At 32.7% G+C, this 18,094-nt stretch overlaps 2 protein-coding genes across 2 annotated transcripts; both read left to right on the forward strand.

Annotated features, from left to right (window-relative positions):
- Window positions 1-416: 416 nt before the first annotated feature.
- LOC132951926 (telomere length regulation protein TEL2 homolog) lies at window positions 417-7,486 on the forward strand. Its single transcript, XM_061023992.1, has 10 exons — window positions 417-1,224; window positions 1,342-1,421; window positions 1,816-1,937; window positions 2,423-2,565; window positions 2,641-2,771; window positions 2,831-2,933; window positions 3,199-3,543; window positions 4,427-4,506; window positions 4,569-4,682; window positions 4,851-7,486. Exons 1-10 carry the CDS (start codon window positions 1,193-1,195, stop codon window positions 7,370-7,372), a joined length of 3,672 nt encoding a protein of 1,223 aa, XP_060879975.1. The 5' UTR covers window positions 417-1,192; the 3' UTR covers window positions 7,373-7,486.
- Window positions 7,487-16,239: 8,753 nt separating this feature from the next.
- LOC132952341 (pantothenate kinase 1-like) lies at window positions 16,240-18,094 on the forward strand. Its single transcript, XM_061024626.1, has 2 exons — window positions 16,240-16,478; window positions 17,832-18,094. Exons 1-2 carry the CDS (start codon window positions 16,292-16,294, stop codon window positions 18,092-18,094), a joined length of 450 nt encoding a protein of 149 aa, XP_060880609.1. The 5' UTR covers window positions 16,240-16,291.

The following is an 18,094-nucleotide window of genomic DNA, read 5'->3' on the forward strand; positions in this document are numbered from 1 at the left end:
TACACGGTTAATGCGACCGCGGCGTAATAAACATATCATGATACTATATACCTAATAATAATACGACGTGTCAGGCCGAAACAGTGACACCTGTACGATGTCGCAGCAGTAACTCGGCGAGCGTCGCCATCGTTCTAATTTGCAATAACGAGCAAACGACTCTGAAATTAGTACAATTTATCAATATATAATATACCTATTTAGTCAATAGGTACCTCCAGTCTCCACGCATACATAAATATGATTATAATATGTATTAATATTTGAACAGTGAACACCGTCTTATAATAAATTATCACGCGGAAGACGCCGGAAGTCCTATAACGGATTAAAAAATTGCCGCCCACGACATCATTCGATTTTAAAGGTGAAAATCGCGAGGGAATTTTTTTCCGTCCACTCCTCGACCGTAGCGCTGCCCAGTGTCGGCGGCGGCGTCACGCGCTACAACACAAAAATAATAATAACTATTATATCACAATATATTTTATACGCATTCATTATTATTATCATATAACTTATTTAACTTATTTAAACTTATTGAAGTAGTTGATATTATAGTGGCAAGGAGCGCGTATAATGGCCAATAGTTGAGTCTTGAACAATACAGTGATTAGTGATTACTGATTACGACGGCGACCTGCCAGCGAGTTGAGTTGTTGTTCCGATAGCGTTCCGAAGGACTGTGTCTTTTGTACGTCCTCTCTCCACCGCCGCCGCCCAGAGTCCGGCCACTCGTGCCGTACAGGTAGGCACTGACGTCGTGGCCCACCCGTTGCAACGATATTAAATCCATCGTCGACCGTCGTCAACTCGATAGGCCGAGAAAGATCTGCGAGTGGATTTTTCAACGGCTCCGGGCGGAACATCGTCGTCGTCACCGCCGCCGTCCGCTCTCGTCGTCATATTCGTCGGTGTCGCGCGTCTGGTTTTTAATTGATAATAATATTATTATTGTTACAACACTAACGCTGTGCACGACGCCCTCTCCGCCATCGCTGCAGGAACACCTTCGCGTGTGTCACGTACGGTCAACAATTATAATTCAACGACTGCGATGCGATGTGTCGGTAGCCGCTTATGGGAAGTTGGCAGCGGATGAAGGATTTTTGTTAATTCGTTTCCTCTCCCGAATAGTCCATCTCTGCAGGTGCAACCGCGTCATCGGTACACTCTCCGCAAAGACAGTAATATGTGGAAAGTACGAGAACTCGCCGACAAAGTGTGAGTATTGAACATTTTGAACACAGACGATAGCCTCCCACGTTTGGTCCCGTCCACTGACGGGCTACCGCTGTTATTAGTGATTATTGAAATAACGTGTGCGTTGTGTATTTATAGGACCAACGTAGTCCTCAACTATACAGAAATTGAAGCTAAAGTCAGAGAAGCCACCAACGATGAAGCTTGGGGTCCAACAGGTAAAATACCTCTCCATTATACATTTTGTTTCTGCGTGAATTTGTTGAGAATTTTCATGTCATTTATAATTCTATAGGTAGTATCTAAAATTGATAATCATAATTAAATCATTTTATTCACTTGACTCGGTTAAGAGTTTGGATCAATTTGTATGGCTAGTAAATAAGGATTTGTTCTACAGAAAATTAAATTTTTCTTTTCTGTCATTTTTTTAAATTGCTTATATTTACATAATTTATTTAGTACTATATAATTAGTTTCTCAGTTTAAATCTGATGTTTAAGCTGGATTTAATTTTAAAATCACCTAATAATCAATACTATAATTTTCGTTAGGTTAGATTAGGCTGTGTATATGATATTTTAATCTTATTTATGTATTTTAAATTTATAGGTAACCTAATGCAAGAAGTAGCTCAAGCAACATTTATGTTTGAGCATTTCCCTGAAGTTATGGGAATGTTATGGAAACGAATGTTACATGAGAACAAGAAAAACTGGCGAAGGACTTATAAAGTGAGTGTTATTAAAATATAATAAATATTTATGGATGTACCTATCAAATTAAATAAGATAGTAAAGTACTTAACTAAAAACATTTATATATTTTTACTATTTTTACATAATTTTTCATTCATCATATTATTGAACTTTTCATTGCAATGAAATTAATGAATGTTAGTCACTTTTTAATTAGTTATAACATAATCACATTATTTAACCTCTTTTTTAACTTCATTATCGGGAAAAACTCATTATTAAATTAATTATGCGTATTCAATATAATTATCTATGATTGTTTTTATATAATTGTACATATGTACAAAGTATAGTTAAAACCATGTATAACATTGATCTTATATTAATTGTAAAACGATATAAATGTTTATCATGTTAATATTTAATTTGAGTTATTTAGTATTTATCAAAATAATATATTATTTATTTATAACATATAATAATTTATAATTAATTAAAATATCTATAATAATTTTTTGCAGAGCCTATTATTATTAAATTATTTAGTTAAAAACGGATCTGAAAGAGTGGTTACATCAGCACGTGAACATATTTATGATTTAAGAGGATTAGAAAACTATTCTTTTGTTGATGAATTTGGTAAAGACCAAGGAATCAATATAAGGTATAATTGTTGTCGTACAATTTAAATTACATACACAAAATAAGATTTAAATATGTTGCAATTTATTATTTATAGGCATAAAGTGAGGGAACTGATTGATTTTGTACAAGATGATGATAAGTTGCGAGAAGAAAGAAAAAAAGCAAAAAAAAACAAAGACAAATATATTGGACTGTCCAGTGAAGCCATGGGCTACAAAGGAGCAGGTAATGTGATATTTAATCAGTTGTTAACTAATTTTAACAGTGATTATTTTATTAATTAGGAGTTGAGAAGTGGGATGATGCACCTAGATGGAAAAAGGACAGTAATGAATTTAGTGACAAAAAAAGTAGTACACTAGGTTTTGAAGAATCACCTAATAACAGGTAAACATATATCTATATATGCTTAATTTGTGTTAAGAAGGAACAATTTTTTTGGGGTGATGGTCAAGCTGTCTGTCCCCCAACCTAGACAGCTACAATATTGTAAAGTCAAGCCCCTGTGTAAAAGATTTGAGGTTCCTCATTAACCTGAATAGTATAACATATCTAATTATTTTCTTAAATTATAATATTTTGGTGACTGATAAGTTTTTATTTAAAAATAAATCGTTAATCAATAATTCATATTTGTGTGCTGTTTTTATAGTGATGAAAATGATATAGTGGATTCAGAACCAGAACTTGATTTGCCACGTAAACCTTCTGCAGAAGCATATAAAGATCGTAGTTTGTCACCTACCAAAATTCAAAGTCCTGCCAAACATAGAACACCTATTAAACGCATTGATTTGGGTGCAGCAGCACATTATGGCAAGACACAAACTGTGATCAACTCTCCAGTATCTACCAATAATCCTTTAGATACGGAGACCAGCTCTGTTGATTTGTTAAATATTGTAGGCAACAGCAATAATCAATCAAATGATTTTGGAGATTTTAATGCAGTTTTTAGTCCTGCTCCTAATAATGACACTGTAGTAGAAAATAAAAGGTAATTTTATATTTATAATTTATAAACTGGGCTTGGAAATTATATCACTTAAGTAGCGAAACCGCATTAAACATATTGTTATGAAAAAATTGACATTTGTATCCTTCTTAAATTATTCTTAGATAACTAAAAAAGATTTTGCAAATACATACTTCTTAGTAATTTAAGGGGACATTTATTCTCTCCATCTCAAATTGTATGCTCAGCAGATAACGTTTAGCCCCGTTAGTTTATAAATTATAGTGAATTGACCTCTTAAAAAATGTAGAGCTAAGATTATCCAAGGCATTTCATACGCTTTTTATTATATTTTAATTTTGAAGCGAGTTATGAGTATTTTAAGATGTACAAACAATTTAGAAATTTAAAATACTCACAACACTTTAAAATTAAAATATAATAAAAAGCCTTTGTGATGACTGACATCAGTGGTTTTCAAACTGTGTGCAGCGGTCTTCTGAAAAATGTTAACAATTCGTCCAAGAATAAAATTATAAAAATATACTTCATACAAATTTGTTAGCCCATCAAGCACAAAATTCTAATTACATGTATATAATTATAATTCAAAACGATTTTGTTCATCATATTATTTAGTGCAAAAAAAAAGGTCAAGTGCCGTATAAATTATTGAAGTAAAAGTTAATAAAAATTTAAAAACCACTACCCTGGATAATATTCTTACCTATAAATTTTATAAAAGGTGAATCACTCTAGTTTTTAAAGTAGCAAAACTAGACGTGATGTGCTGAGCATACAATTTGCTATGTTACGCACTTGTTAAATGGAGACAACAAATGTCTGTGTAACGTCCTCTTAAGCATTCTGATTCTGTTTTATAACATACAATTTTTATAAAATATAATTTTTTTCCTTGTTTCAGTACCAACAATGATGAATTTGCTGATTTTAGTTCAGCATTTACTCAGTCTATGTCTTTAAACAGCAGTTCAACTAATTTATGTAAGTTTTTTTTCTATTATACAATATCTGTTGAATAAAATGAAACATTTATGTTGTTTTAGCTAACCAAAAAATTATTTCTAATTCTGATCTCCTAACATCGTTACCACAGTCATCTACAAATGGAACAAGCCGTAACTTGTTAGATTTGAACTTTGATGCTTTAGATAACACAGGTAATATGTCTATCATCTATTATCGTTAACAGAATTTTTAGCTATTTCAACTAATGAATTATATTAGAACAGTTGAATTACATTTTATAATTTTAGTAGAAATTGGTTTCTTTTATAATTTATACAGATAAGGTTAGAAAACTGGATTTTTTTGTTATAACTTTTCAGTAATTGGAATGATGTTGAAGACACTTCTAGAATCCATTCATCAACGTTCAGATTCAAATATTAAAAGATTTTTGCAAGAATTTATTGAATATTTGCCAGGCCCAATGACTCCACAAAAATTTACAAAACTTGATTGTTACCCAAACTATTCTCAAGTTATCAAAGTATACAGCCAAGTACTTGAAATAATTTTAGAACAAACAAATTTTGTTGATTATGTCGATTTGATTACACCAATATTTGCCCCTGATGGCGGTACTTTAGAAATGCTCGACACATCACTACACATTTTATTGAACTATGTCACTTCAAATGCATTATCTCTTAGAACTGATTATGCCATTGAATTAATCAGCTCCATATTAACAAGCGATTTAATAAAATCATCATTGATTACTGAAACTTTAAATTCTAACCATAATCGTTTTACGGTAGTTATAGAATTTTTATTGTCATTACCACATAGACTAGCTAACAAAGTTGGGAAGAATATACCTAAATTGTTTACGCCTGTAGAATTTTCCAATAGAATAATGTATCATATATTGTTTGTCATCGACCAATTGAGCCAATTTTATACTTTAGAAAACATGAAACCTAATACAAAGCCACTTTCAATAATGTTAGGCAAAACTATTGCTTCTTACCTTCAAAATGATTTTTCTACTTCTTTGAAAATTTTAGAATGTTGGTGTTTAGATGATAATTATGCAGTTGTTATAAGAAGTATTCTTACAGAAGTTGATCGACGAGCAATTGATAGACTTGGTTATTTGTTTTGTCGTAAATTATCAACATCTGATTCGTTACATAATCTTATTGCAAATGCAGTAAGTGATGTACCCAACTGGAATTACACTTTGTGCAAAAAAATGATATTTCTTAATTATCATGAAGATGACAAAATAGCATTAAATCTAATGAATTACTTATACTTAGTTCAAAAAAATTCTAATTCTGATATATTAAGTACCATAATCTTAGAACTTGTTCAAATTTGGGGAGATAAAAGTGCTTTGATTCATACACCTTTTGAACAACATTACTACTTATCAAAACTCATTATTATTGGTTCTGCATGTCTATCAAATATAATATTGGATGACGAGTTTAAAAGAGATGTTGAGATTAAACTCTTTGAAGGTGTTCCAATTCATCTGGAGAGTTCAGAAGAAAAAGTTCGTACCATAGGAATGATAGTAGCAGAGATTATTATTGGTATTGTAAAGCGCAGTGAAAAAGAAGGCGCACCTACTTTAAATTTTGAGTATGACAAATTACAGGATGAATCTAAATTGATAGTAAAATCATTGAACGAATTAAAAAATTGTGTAAACCGTAATAAATTAGAATTTAATGATGCGTTCGAAATGTTAAGTAACTTTTTTGAAGATTCTGATATTATCAAAACTGGATGTACCAATGCAATAACTACATTTCATAACAAGGTAGTGAAGAACACGGAAAATACAATTGAAAACATTTTAGACAGCGATGATGATGAATTTGAGCCTTATGATTTATCTAATGATGTTGAAATTGATGTAAAAAATAGACCTAAGTATATACGCGATCTTATTGATGGTTTCAATGAACAAAAAGATTGCAAGGTATGGCTTGGCTGTTTAGAGGCATCCGAAAGTCTAATTAAATCACAGTTACCTAATGATGATGTTTCATTTGCCATTGAACTGTTGACATTATTAATCGGTATGGATCAACAATTTTACATGGAGAATTTCGAGAGCCTAAGATATCAATCTGCTATCGCCGTAGTTACTGTTTTTCCCTACGATTGTGCCAAACACCTTTGTCACCTTTTTTATGAATCTATTGGCAAATATGCAGTTTCTCATCGCATTTTAATACTAAATGTATTAACTGGTTCTGCTAAAGAATTATCAGGCTTTCAAAAGGTTGAAGAGAAACAAGAAGAACCAATTGCAGAAGTGAATACTTCAAAGTATTGGGAAGATGTTATCAAAAAAAGAGTTCAGCTAAAGACCAGAATAATTTCCAATCCTAGAAAACCTATAAAATCTCAAAGTAATCGTTTTGTATCTGTAGCTGATGCGTTTTTCTTCCCTCTCATTCGTGGAAATTTAATCGAACCAATTGTTTCCCAACAAATTGACAATACTAAACAGTTAGACATTCTTGGAGTACATCTATTAAATTCACTATCAGTTATATTATGCTGTGCGATTAATTCTATGCATGCAACCCGTATGGGTGTAGAGCTTTTAGAATGGACATGGTCGTTAAGATTCCACAAAGATGTAAAAATACGAATTGCCGTTATGGGCTGCCTAGCAGCTGTTTTGTTGTCTGTGCCTAAATTTAGATTAATTGACTTGGGAAGCTCATTAATTGAATTTGTAATGTGGTTGGAAAACGTTGTCACATCTGAAGGAGTAATAAATAAAGTTGATAATGAAGTAAATCAAGAAGCAAGAAAATTTGCAGTTCAAGTTCTGTTACTTTATAGAAATGTTGTTGGTGATCAAAATATGTTTTCATAATGATAATAATATTTCAATTCCATAAAAATTATGTGCATTCTTATTAAAGAAAAAAATATTATGTTTGTTTTTAATTTAATATGAATTAAAATTGATAATTTCTTTTGTATCTCATTTTGCATTATTTATTTATATATTCCTTTGTATTATTTTGTGTATAAACAAGACCTTTACAATTTGCAGGGTCTTCCTTGCCATTGAATCAAATGATTCAACCGGTAACATTTGCTCAGAATAGTAACACAGAAAATCAATCTTCTGGAACCTTAAATAAATTACAGGTAATTTAAAAAAGTATTAAATTAACTTATAAAATCTAGAGGGGTTCTATTTAAAAATCAATTTTGAAAATAATGACTCAATTATCTGTGTCATTTTTATGATAAAATAATAAAACCTTACTAAATGCAATTCTATGCATATTTGTTTTATTGAAGTTCATTTAAGAATAATGAACAAAATATTTTTCCTAGATTTTAAGGTTTGGTTAGCAAAGTAAATTAATCATGTATTTCATGACAATTTTTATTTTGTAGCTGGGCAGCACATGGAGTGGAGTAAAGGGCCTAAATATAGACTTGGATAATTTATTATCACCCGGTAGTAAATCGCCAAATTCAATTTCAATGTCTATGAACCAAATGGCTAATAACAACAATAGTCTTGGTAAATACAACTAACATGCTTTCAATTACATTTGATCAAATACTATTTAGTTAAAATGTTGAGTTAAATTTATGTCAAAATTAATTACATTGTAAATATCTATTAATCATAAACAAATTATTGTTTTGAAATCAGTAAAATTTCTTAAATATTTCATCAGTTAATGTTGGCAAATAAGTATCAGTCATTATTCAGATTAGTATGTTATTTGTTTAATATATTATTTATTTTAGGTGGAAAACAGAATGCGTTTTTTGATTCTAACGATGTACTAATGCCTACTCAACAAGCATTCTCTGCTAGCTTCAAGTGATATTTATTATACTAAACTTAAGTTACAATATCATTCTTAATTGTGTAAGAAATGGTTTCAAAACTTGTGGGAAAGTGTTTCCTATTTATATATTTTTTTCTTTAAAGGTTGTGGGACTCTTATTAACCAAACTAAGATCATAGTATAATGATGTAATTATATCACAAAAAAAATAATAACCATATTATAACGAATGAAAAATGATCTATATCTACCAAATTATGATTGTGGTTCATTTCTACAAGTCTGGAAAGTTGTTACAACATTTAAAATGATCCTTTTATATTTCTTTGTGTAAAAATATATTTTAATAAGCTCAAATATGAATATTAATATAATCTTCATTTATGTGTTTCATTTAAAATACTAAATGTTCATACGTTTTTAATGTTTTTAATTTTTACTCACAGATATAAATATATTGGAGTTTAAAATACGGGTTCTTCGTAATATATGTGTTAATTTTCATGTTTAATAATAATTGAAGTAACGTTTGGTTTTAATGTACATAATGATATTAAAAAATGAAAAATTCATCATTAACATCAGATAATATTTTAATAACATATCATATCAACATGTATGTGTCAATGGTCATATCATTTGTTTGTTTGTTTTTTCCTAAGCCAAATCTGTACCTGATTTAATGATGAACATTTTAATTTGAGATTGGTGCTTATATTTTGGGATAAGTCAACCTAATAAATGTTTCTTGCATGGCTCAAATGAACCATATCCAACAGTATTTCTTTTTCTAACCACAATATTATTTGTTGCAATTTGTTAATTTTTGGATTATTTGATTACAATTAATTTTAAATACCTACTATTATTTACAATTTTATTAAGTTTATGTACCTAATCTATGTTTTATTTTAGTTATTTGTTAATTTTAATTTGATTCCAATATTATTTCCTTTCAGATTTTAATTAGAATATTAATATTTACCTATTGTGTTATTAATAAAAATATTTTGTTGATTACAACGTCGTTTTAACTTGTACTGAGTACACTTTACTTTATGTTTCCAATTTTCTTGTTTAATTTAATAGGTATTATAGGTACCTGTCTTGGTATACATCTCTAACAAATGAATAAAATACAATATCTTCTGTAGAAAGTTTATATAGAGCGCTACCTACAACTCTTCCTGGAGTCGAGTTTCTAATATTTTGTTAGTTTCTCAATATATTTTACTTTTATAGCTTGAAACTAGAATTGTATGATTTTTCATATTCATACTGAGTGTATGCACAACCATGAGAGTTCATTATGTGGGCGTTTCAAATCAAGCTGATTTCATAGACAAAATGTTATTTTGCATATTTATGCATTTTTGAGGAGTTAAGGGGCATATTTTGTTATTGATATTATTAAAGCATAATATATTTTGTATATTTTGTACACTTTTAATAAAAAAATATCTTTTTAATCTTTTCTTGGTCCTCATTCAAATAATAACGAAGATTTATATGTTACACAGTTGACTCCAGTTATTGGGTTTTTGCGAATAGATGATTTTACTATATACGTAACTACTAGAGAGTACTTTAGGGGTGGGGCTAGAGTCCTGACATTTTTTTTTGTTATTTTATCGTGCATACCTAAAACGATTCCGTTTAATGCAGATATTTATTTGAAATAATTCCGCCATTAGCAATATACCTACAGAGACTAGATAGGATTAACGTTTAAATTGTTTAGACATATCACAATATTATTTTATATGTTTTGTGTTATGATAATATCAATGTTGAATCAAATTTACTGATCGGTTTAAATTAATTGATTTAAGTATTATTTTTTGATTAAAAAATGAAACTTATACCTAATAATATCTGTAGGTTTTTTAGTTAATTTTCAAGATTGTAATATTATAGACACAAAACCTAGGCTTTTTCCAACGGGTTAGCTAGTTTAAAATAACTTCAAGAGTTTTTTAGGTTAAACATCCTCAAGCTCATTAGTTAATACATAGAAATATTATAATCATAATATGGGTTGTCAAAAAACCAACAAAATGGATGGTTTTTGTTGAATATAATTTAATATTGTATAAAAGTAGCATCTTATTGTGCAATAACAACAACCTAGTTTTTAGCACAATCAGGTAAATCACACCACATTGTGTAATATAGTTATTAGCCAATAGACAAGCTAGCAAAGTGGCGTGAGCCATGGGTCAAAGGGGTCATTAGTATATAAGACAGTTAATTGTACGGAACATGACTGCATTTTAGTATTATCTATGTGTAGGTACGTCATGTATGTCTCGTAAGCATAGAACTTACATTGTTAGAAGACAATTTACTTTTCATACTTAGTTATGTGTACTGGTTATAGTGAATTATTACGTTTTCTTATTATAACTAATTGTGTTGTATATTTAATCTTTTGTCGATCCATATTATAATCCTCATTCAACAGTTTTCAAGAATGTTAATTCAGAATAATTTGATGATGGTTAGTTAGGTAGGTAGGTAATTGAAAACAATAGTTTATGATTTGTGATCAACAAAAGATAATAAAAGATATAATTGTACACGTGTTTTGTATGGCATTCAATTTAATTTTTCAAATAAAATAATGTGTACTTTCAGAAATTATTAAAACTAACTACCTATATGGGATAAAAATACTTATATTATACATTTAAATGTTTTTACGTATGGTGGTTTTCACATTATTTTTCTCATATTAATTACTATTATACTATTATAGTTCGTAGCACATCATTCCTGCACATTTTTATTGCATTTATTTATTTTTATTTTTTATTTGATAAAACGTAGTTTGCGATCCATACTTATAAGCATATACCATAATATGTTGATGTAATACAATATAATTAGCACCTAGAATAATAGATGTGTTGTGTTTTTTTTTTTATCGAGTGAATCCTTTAAAGCCATGGGCGTTACTAGAGTCAGAATGTTGAGGTATCAAAACATAACTATCTTCAAATAATCTTCCATTCAGTTAGTTTTTTTTCTAATACTATTTTTTCGGAGTAGCAAAAGTATAATTAAAAGCATAAAATGTTAAATGAAAATTAATTAACGGTATTATACAGTATATAGATATAGGTAGGTACACGTCAAATTAATTACTCAAATGATTTTACACTTGGGTTTTTAGTGCGAGGAGATTATTTTTGATTTTAAAACATTTGGTACCTATACTAATGATCTACATTCTGTGAAATTCTTATTAAGAATTTTCTGTGGTTTGTATGATTAAAAATGCATACATATATTACACTTAAAAATCGAGGATTATGATTCATTTTCAAGAAAAATTAACGTTGGTTATCGGCTAACATGTTTTTTTAAGTTTTTAACACTTACAAACTCCACATCACGGCAACCAACGAAATTGGTGCGTATTTAAAATACAGAGTGTAACAAAATAACCTGACAATTTAGATAAATATTAATAGCCAATTGCTCGGCCCTTGTTCCGTAGAACTGGGGTGTTGCAGATTTTGCGGTGTGCAAGTCCTTGTACGGTATTAGCAACGATCGTCCCTGCGCCCGTGTGGTGTATGACGGGTAGCGCTTCCCGTTTGACCTCTGTGGTCGTTGAAAAATGGTCGTTCATTTACGGCGGCGATGATAGAACTGACGCCCTGCCGATATATATTAGATAACGGGTAGTTATCCGGGGGGGTGTGTGCTGTACCTTCTCGTGGTCCCCCCTGTCTAGTAGTGTTGTTAATACCTGTAAATCTGAATGCCTACGCCCTAAGATATCACAATTATGACAACACGAAGCCAAACAGCACAAACCAGGCGGCCGCCATATGCAAGAAAAAAAACGGGTAGTGAAGATAAGTAAGCTGAAAAAAGTAAAGTGGCAGAACTAAGGTTGGTTTAACAGGTGTAACATTCTGTGGAGAGGCTGGTTATGACCATACGAGGTGAGATGGGTAGGGGTAGAGAAAAGAGAATGGTAGAGTAGGGTAGGAGGGAACGCGAAATGAAACAGTGGCTAGTAAGTCGGGAGAGTCATCGAGCACCGTTGAGTAGTGATGTGATGAACGCATGAGGTCAGCGTGATTACGGCGCGAGGCCAGAGTTGAGATATTGAGTGTGGAGTGGATAACGGTATAACCATAAGGCGTGTGTTCAATAATATTCAATAAAAAGGCAATAAAAGATAGGAAACAATTTTGTACTCGTTCAAGGCGCAATTGATCACAAGCCAGATATGAAAACCAAACGACCTACCCGTACTCGAGGATGGAACGTACAAAAGGCTGAAGTAGAGGGTTCGGAGACAGGTGGCGGAGGTAAAGAGAGGGTTGTGTTTCGTTTGATGAATCCGAGGGTCTTGAGGCTATTCCCAACAGTAACATTTAAGCGGTGTTTGAAGGAGAGGGTGGGTGATGGATAGAAGCCTAGGTCTTTGATAAGATGAACGCGTAGGAGGGGGGAGCTACCAAGGTAGTATGAGTGTAGTATGGGGCCACGTATCCTACATAAAGTCATAGAGTAACATTTGTCCAAGTTGAGGGGTAGGTTAAGGTGTTGCGTCCAATCGAAGAAGGCATCCGGTTCAGCTTGTAAGCAAGTCCTTGTACGGTATTAGCAACGATCGTCCCTGCGCCCGTGTGGTGTATGACGGGTAGCGCTTCCCGTTTGACCTCTGTGGTCGTTGAAAAATGGTCGTTCATTTACGGCGGCGATACAACTGACCTCGAACGACCAACCCGACTGGTAGCCATCGTGTGTGCGAGTGGTAACGTGAACGGGTGACGGATGGATAAGTCGCGGAATCTCAAAATGTTGTGGCTGTTGCGTGGTTGCTGTACTCTGTTCCGCGTAGAAATGCGCCATGCTAGCATCCAACACCAGCAACCGTGACTCGAACGTTTTCGTTTCGGTCGATTGGTGTAACGGTTGCGTCAAGATATTTTTTGATCCGTGGCGGCTTTGAAAAGTTTGTCGTTCTCTACGCGCGCGATCTCGCCCTGATTTGTGGTCGACTGGAGCTTGGAGACCACTGACCACTCGGGATATTTAGCGATAAATCCTTGCCACTCATACGAAACGTGTTCCAACCACAACCGTTCGTCCTCTCTGCAAACAAAAAACGGCTAATGACCAGGAAAAAAAATAAATAATAACAGAAAAATCAATCAACTATCGATGCATGACACATTGAAGCTGTTATTATGTTGTAAGCGTTATATATTATTAAAATATGATAATAATTATTAAGGATGTAATTTCCATACGACATGTATACAGGTGGAATACGGTGGCATATTATGTACAGAGGGATGTCTACCACGAAATTACCGTGCGTTTAATTTGTTAATTTTATTTTAATATTAAAATATAATACTAGATGTTCCGCCTGGCGTTGCCCGTGCGAAAGATTAGTTTTTTTTTTAACTTCTATATAGAAACAACACACCTCATAATAATATTATGTACCTACGAACGATGGCAAGGAGCTTACAAACAGTGGTGTAGTGGGGCGTATACGGCGTATAAAGACTTCTCCAGTTTTTGGTTGATGCGTATACTTATAATATAATTTGTGATACGCAGGTATACGGGTATACTGTATACCTAGCTATAAATCAATAATATAAATAGTATTAACGAATAACCAATAATACCAAACATATTTCCTTGTGATCATGTTCATTAGGAACTGTTATTATTTTTACATTTTACACATTTTTAACTTCATTGCATGGATCTATATTTATTATATATATATATATTATACGTCTAAAATTATAAGCTTATCTATAACGATAGCCGATGCCGAGATTCACGGTCACATGCATTACTGAAAATAATTTTGTCCAAAAATATTATTTTATGTACCTACACTGTGTCACACAATAATTACATAAACATAACAATTGATCTACAAAAAATGATGTTTTCATTTATTTTTAATCATTCAAAGTTGTGATACCTAATTTATATACTACCGAGTATACATTTAAGACTATAAATATTAATAAATATTTAGGTTTTTTGACTACATTACGACAATTACGACTACATCACTGCTTACAAACAACCAATAACTATAACATTATTAGCACGAATTACTATATTATGTCGTAATTCGTGATTATTAAACTGACGTCGTACGGTGCACATACATGCACATTGTACTTAAGTGATAATTATCACGATTTAAGATATACTTAAATCGTGGTACTTATTCTAGTAGCCCGATTTTCCCCTGGAGATAAAATGTAAACAATTAAAAACACAGTTAGCTGCACTGCTGAGTCGTGCACATGCACTTTGTGTTGAAATGAGACAACGTTATTGGTCAAATTGTTGTGGGAAAGAGACTAGGTCCAACCTGCAGTACTATTTTGTGCAGCAGACCCTTATAGTATAGATATGTGTTGTCTGGCGCGTTGTATAGGCAATTTTGGTACATCAGCATGTAGGTGGCCTTGGAACAGTACTCCGCGCCGTTAAATGTAAGTATTTAAAGCATCAAAAACGTGTACCAATTATGTTGACAAAATGATTAATTCATTAATTGATAATATTATCATAATTTAAAAAAACTTATGGAAATATTTCGTAACGGCAGCGACGACAATAACGTGTGAGGAACGCCTTGCATGTGGACGTTGGACAGGGTTGCAGGCGGTGTCCGTCGCCGATACAAGCTTGCAGGAGCTACAAATAGGCAGCTGACTGCATCGACTTGTGATGTGTTGAGCTGAAGGAAAGGTTACTCGGTGTATAAAAAAAAAAATAGACATTATAATTTACGGCGTTCGTGACACCAAATACCACGTATTTTACAATCCAAGTAACAATAAGTAATTTTTCAATATTATACTTACATATGCCTAATTAAGGGCGCCCCAAGCGTACTGATACGAACCAAATAAATAATAAGATTCACAAATACCTATCCGAACACACTGGAATCGGTGTTCGGTTACAACTACAGTAATAACAATATAGTAATAATACAATAATTAATATACAAACAAAACAGCCCTGTTTGCGGCCGCCTTGTCGATACACTGCAAATCCGCCGTCGACTCGATGGTGGAAGACGGCGGATGCTCCGGCTGCAAGGGGCGTCGATCCAAAGGCGGCAACGGGCGGCAGGGCAAAACAATGGACACTTCGTGGCTGCTAAACGTCAAGATTACAGTGTCGTTTACGCTGAGTCCACGCCGACGCGAACGGTAACAGCCGAAGAATCCGACAACGACGCACCTGCACGTGATTTTGGGCGACGACAACAGAGCGGCACGTACCACTTGGGCTTGCGGATAACTGAATTGTAGCCCTAGTGCCCTACGCACGCGACGATGGATAATTGTGGCCGCAGACGGATTCGCGTCGTGCGTACCGATAAACGCGTCTACATATAGGCGAAAATCATGCGGTTTTGAGCGGCGGCATAGAGGGCGGCACTCAACAACAACAGCCCGCGTACATAGGTTAGGTACAGGTACAGGTACGTGTGAACTGCACGGAACCGAACGACGCCTTAGCACTATAATGTATGCGTCGTCCGTACCTGTTGGTTCAACATTGCGTCAACATCGGCCACTAGGAAAAGACAACAAAAAATGACGTGCAAGTGTACAGCCAGCGGCACGCACGGCCAACGGTCAACAGCCCGTCGCAGGACGGCAGAGGAGGGGGCCACCTCGCCAACTCCGCGTCTGATGCGCCGCTGGGAGGAAACATGCCGAAACTACGGTTGCTCGAAAACGCGTCCGTATCAGAGAACAGGTGGGTATTAGGTGATATATATTATGTAAAAAAAAATTATACGGCTTGATTAGTATGCAATATACAGATGCCGATGGTATTAGTGTACTCATAAACAAATTCAGTCGTTAACAATTATTATTTTTTCATTATATTTGCTTGTCGTGACTCGTAAAGCGAGAAATATTTCAAGTTTTCGCAATACGATTACGATGATCAAAAACGGTTTGCGATTGATATCCACAGGATTGACTAGTATACAAACGACACTGCGCGGTTGTAACTCAACGTCGGCAAAACTTCCCGGCAATGGTAAATGCGTCCGACAGTTAGTAAGTTACCATTATGCCAGTACAAAGGAGTGCTTCCGTTTTAAAAGTACAAACGGTACAGTCCCACGTAAGTAATCCAATTCTTTCATCTTTTATAAATGCATGCTCAACGTGCAATTCTTAATAAAATTATCCGTAAACAATTTAAACTCGCGAAATGTTACGTTGATGTTAACATTTTTTTTTTGTTTATAATGAATTTTAAATAATTATTAAAGTGTATTAGTATACAACTTTAATTATTTTAAAAAAATACTGCCAAACAAAACATGGTTTGTCATTAATATATTTTAAATTATATGCGGAATCATATTTTATTATGAGGAGTTATTGTTGAACATAATAAGTTGAATTAATTTTTTTAAAGTTCAGCTTTTCTGGTATAATTAGTCATGATAGCCGATAGGTATTGTGGTATAAGATAAATACCTAATATCTCTATAAATATTTGGTAATGCTCCATTTCAAAAACATTGTACAATATACCTACTATTGACAATGTATGTACTTGGCCAATAATATACTTATCACGTCTTGATACATAATTGTATGTAAGTATCATAATATATTTCTATACATTTATGTAGGTAATTAATTATTTATCTAATATATAAAATTCTCGTGTCACAACGTTAGTTACCATACTCCTCCGAAACGGCTTAACCGATTTTTATGAAATTTTATATGCATATTCAGTAGGTCTGAGAACCAGCTACTATCTATTTTTCATACCCCCAAGTGATAGCTCTCGGGGAGGGTTGTCCAGAAAAAAATAAAAATAAAAATAATAATAGTGTATTATATTATATTGGTTGCTATTGGTTAATCGGACACGTTTGTTGATTTGTATTATTATTTTTTGTCAATACATATATATGAATGTTTGTGTGTAGATTAGACCTCTGGGAAGAAGATAGGCTAATTTAAAAAGGGTTAAATTTGGTTTTATTAATATCGGATTTTAGTACGGTTAGGTTAGGTTAGGATTTTGTATTAATTGATCATATTAATCCACCGTAGGTGGAATTAAGTAAAAACGACAAACTTGGTATAACTTTGATACTCTAGAGTTAAATCATACGCTCACGTACAAACAGCACGGGGTCCGCGATCTACCGCGATTGTTGATTGTTGCCTACCTGATAATATACTGCTGCGAATCAGCATTTTTATTCCGGGCAACAGAAAAGTTAAGATAAATGTAGAACATCATAAACCGAATAATAAATAACGCATTGAACAAAGTTTGAGTCATGAACAGTTTGTACATTTAACGGGTAACGAAGCGCACGGGATCAGCTAGTTTTATATAAAAAAAATTTAAATATTTAGTTCATTGTTTCTTTTGTGTTGTAATTTTTGATTACCTTCTAGTATTATTTTAAAAGCAATTTTATGTTGTTTTTTTTTTATTTGTTAGCTATGCCGTGGTTTGGAATTGATATAGGCGGAACATTGTCAAAAATAGTTTTTTTCGAACCAAAAGACTCTAATACAACACAAACTGAAGATGAACTCTTGTCCAATGTTACCAAATATTTGACGAAGAATTCTGCTTATGGAAAATCTGGACACAGAGATGCATACCTACAGGCATGCATTAATTTTTATTATTTAATTTCTACAGTTCTTGTTTTTACAATTAGTTTGTTCACAGATGGACAATGTACAGATCAGCAATAG

The sequence above is a fragment of the Metopolophium dirhodum genome, chromosome 9 (assembly GCF_019925205.1).
Source record: "Metopolophium dirhodum isolate CAU chromosome 9, ASM1992520v1, whole genome shotgun sequence".
NCBI lineage: Eukaryota > Metazoa > Arthropoda > Insecta > Hemiptera > Aphididae > Metopolophium > Metopolophium dirhodum.

What these genes read in the sequence shown, in the direction of transcription:
- LOC132952341 (XM_061024626.1), top strand. Translation starts at nt 16,292, where the DNA reads ATGATCAAAAACGGTTTGCGATTGATATCCACAGGATTGACTAGTATA. An exon ending in TACAAACGGTACAGTCCCAC is followed by an intron (nt 16,479 to 17,831) that starts GTAAGTAATCCA and finishes TTTATTTGTTAG; the next exon opens with CTATGCCGTGGTTTGGAATT.
- LOC132951926 (XM_061023992.1), top strand. Translation starts at nt 1,193, where the DNA reads ATGTGGAAAGTACGAGAACTCGCCGACAAAGT. An exon ending in ACTGGCGAAGGACTTATAAA is followed by an intron (nt 1,938 to 2,422) that starts GTGAGTGTTATT and finishes AATTTTTTGCAG; the next exon opens with AGCCTATTATTATTAAATTA. An exon ending in GACCAAGGAATCAATATAAG is followed by an intron (nt 2,566 to 2,640) that starts GTATAATTGTTG and finishes TATTATTTATAG; the next exon opens with GCATAAAGTGAGGGAACTGA.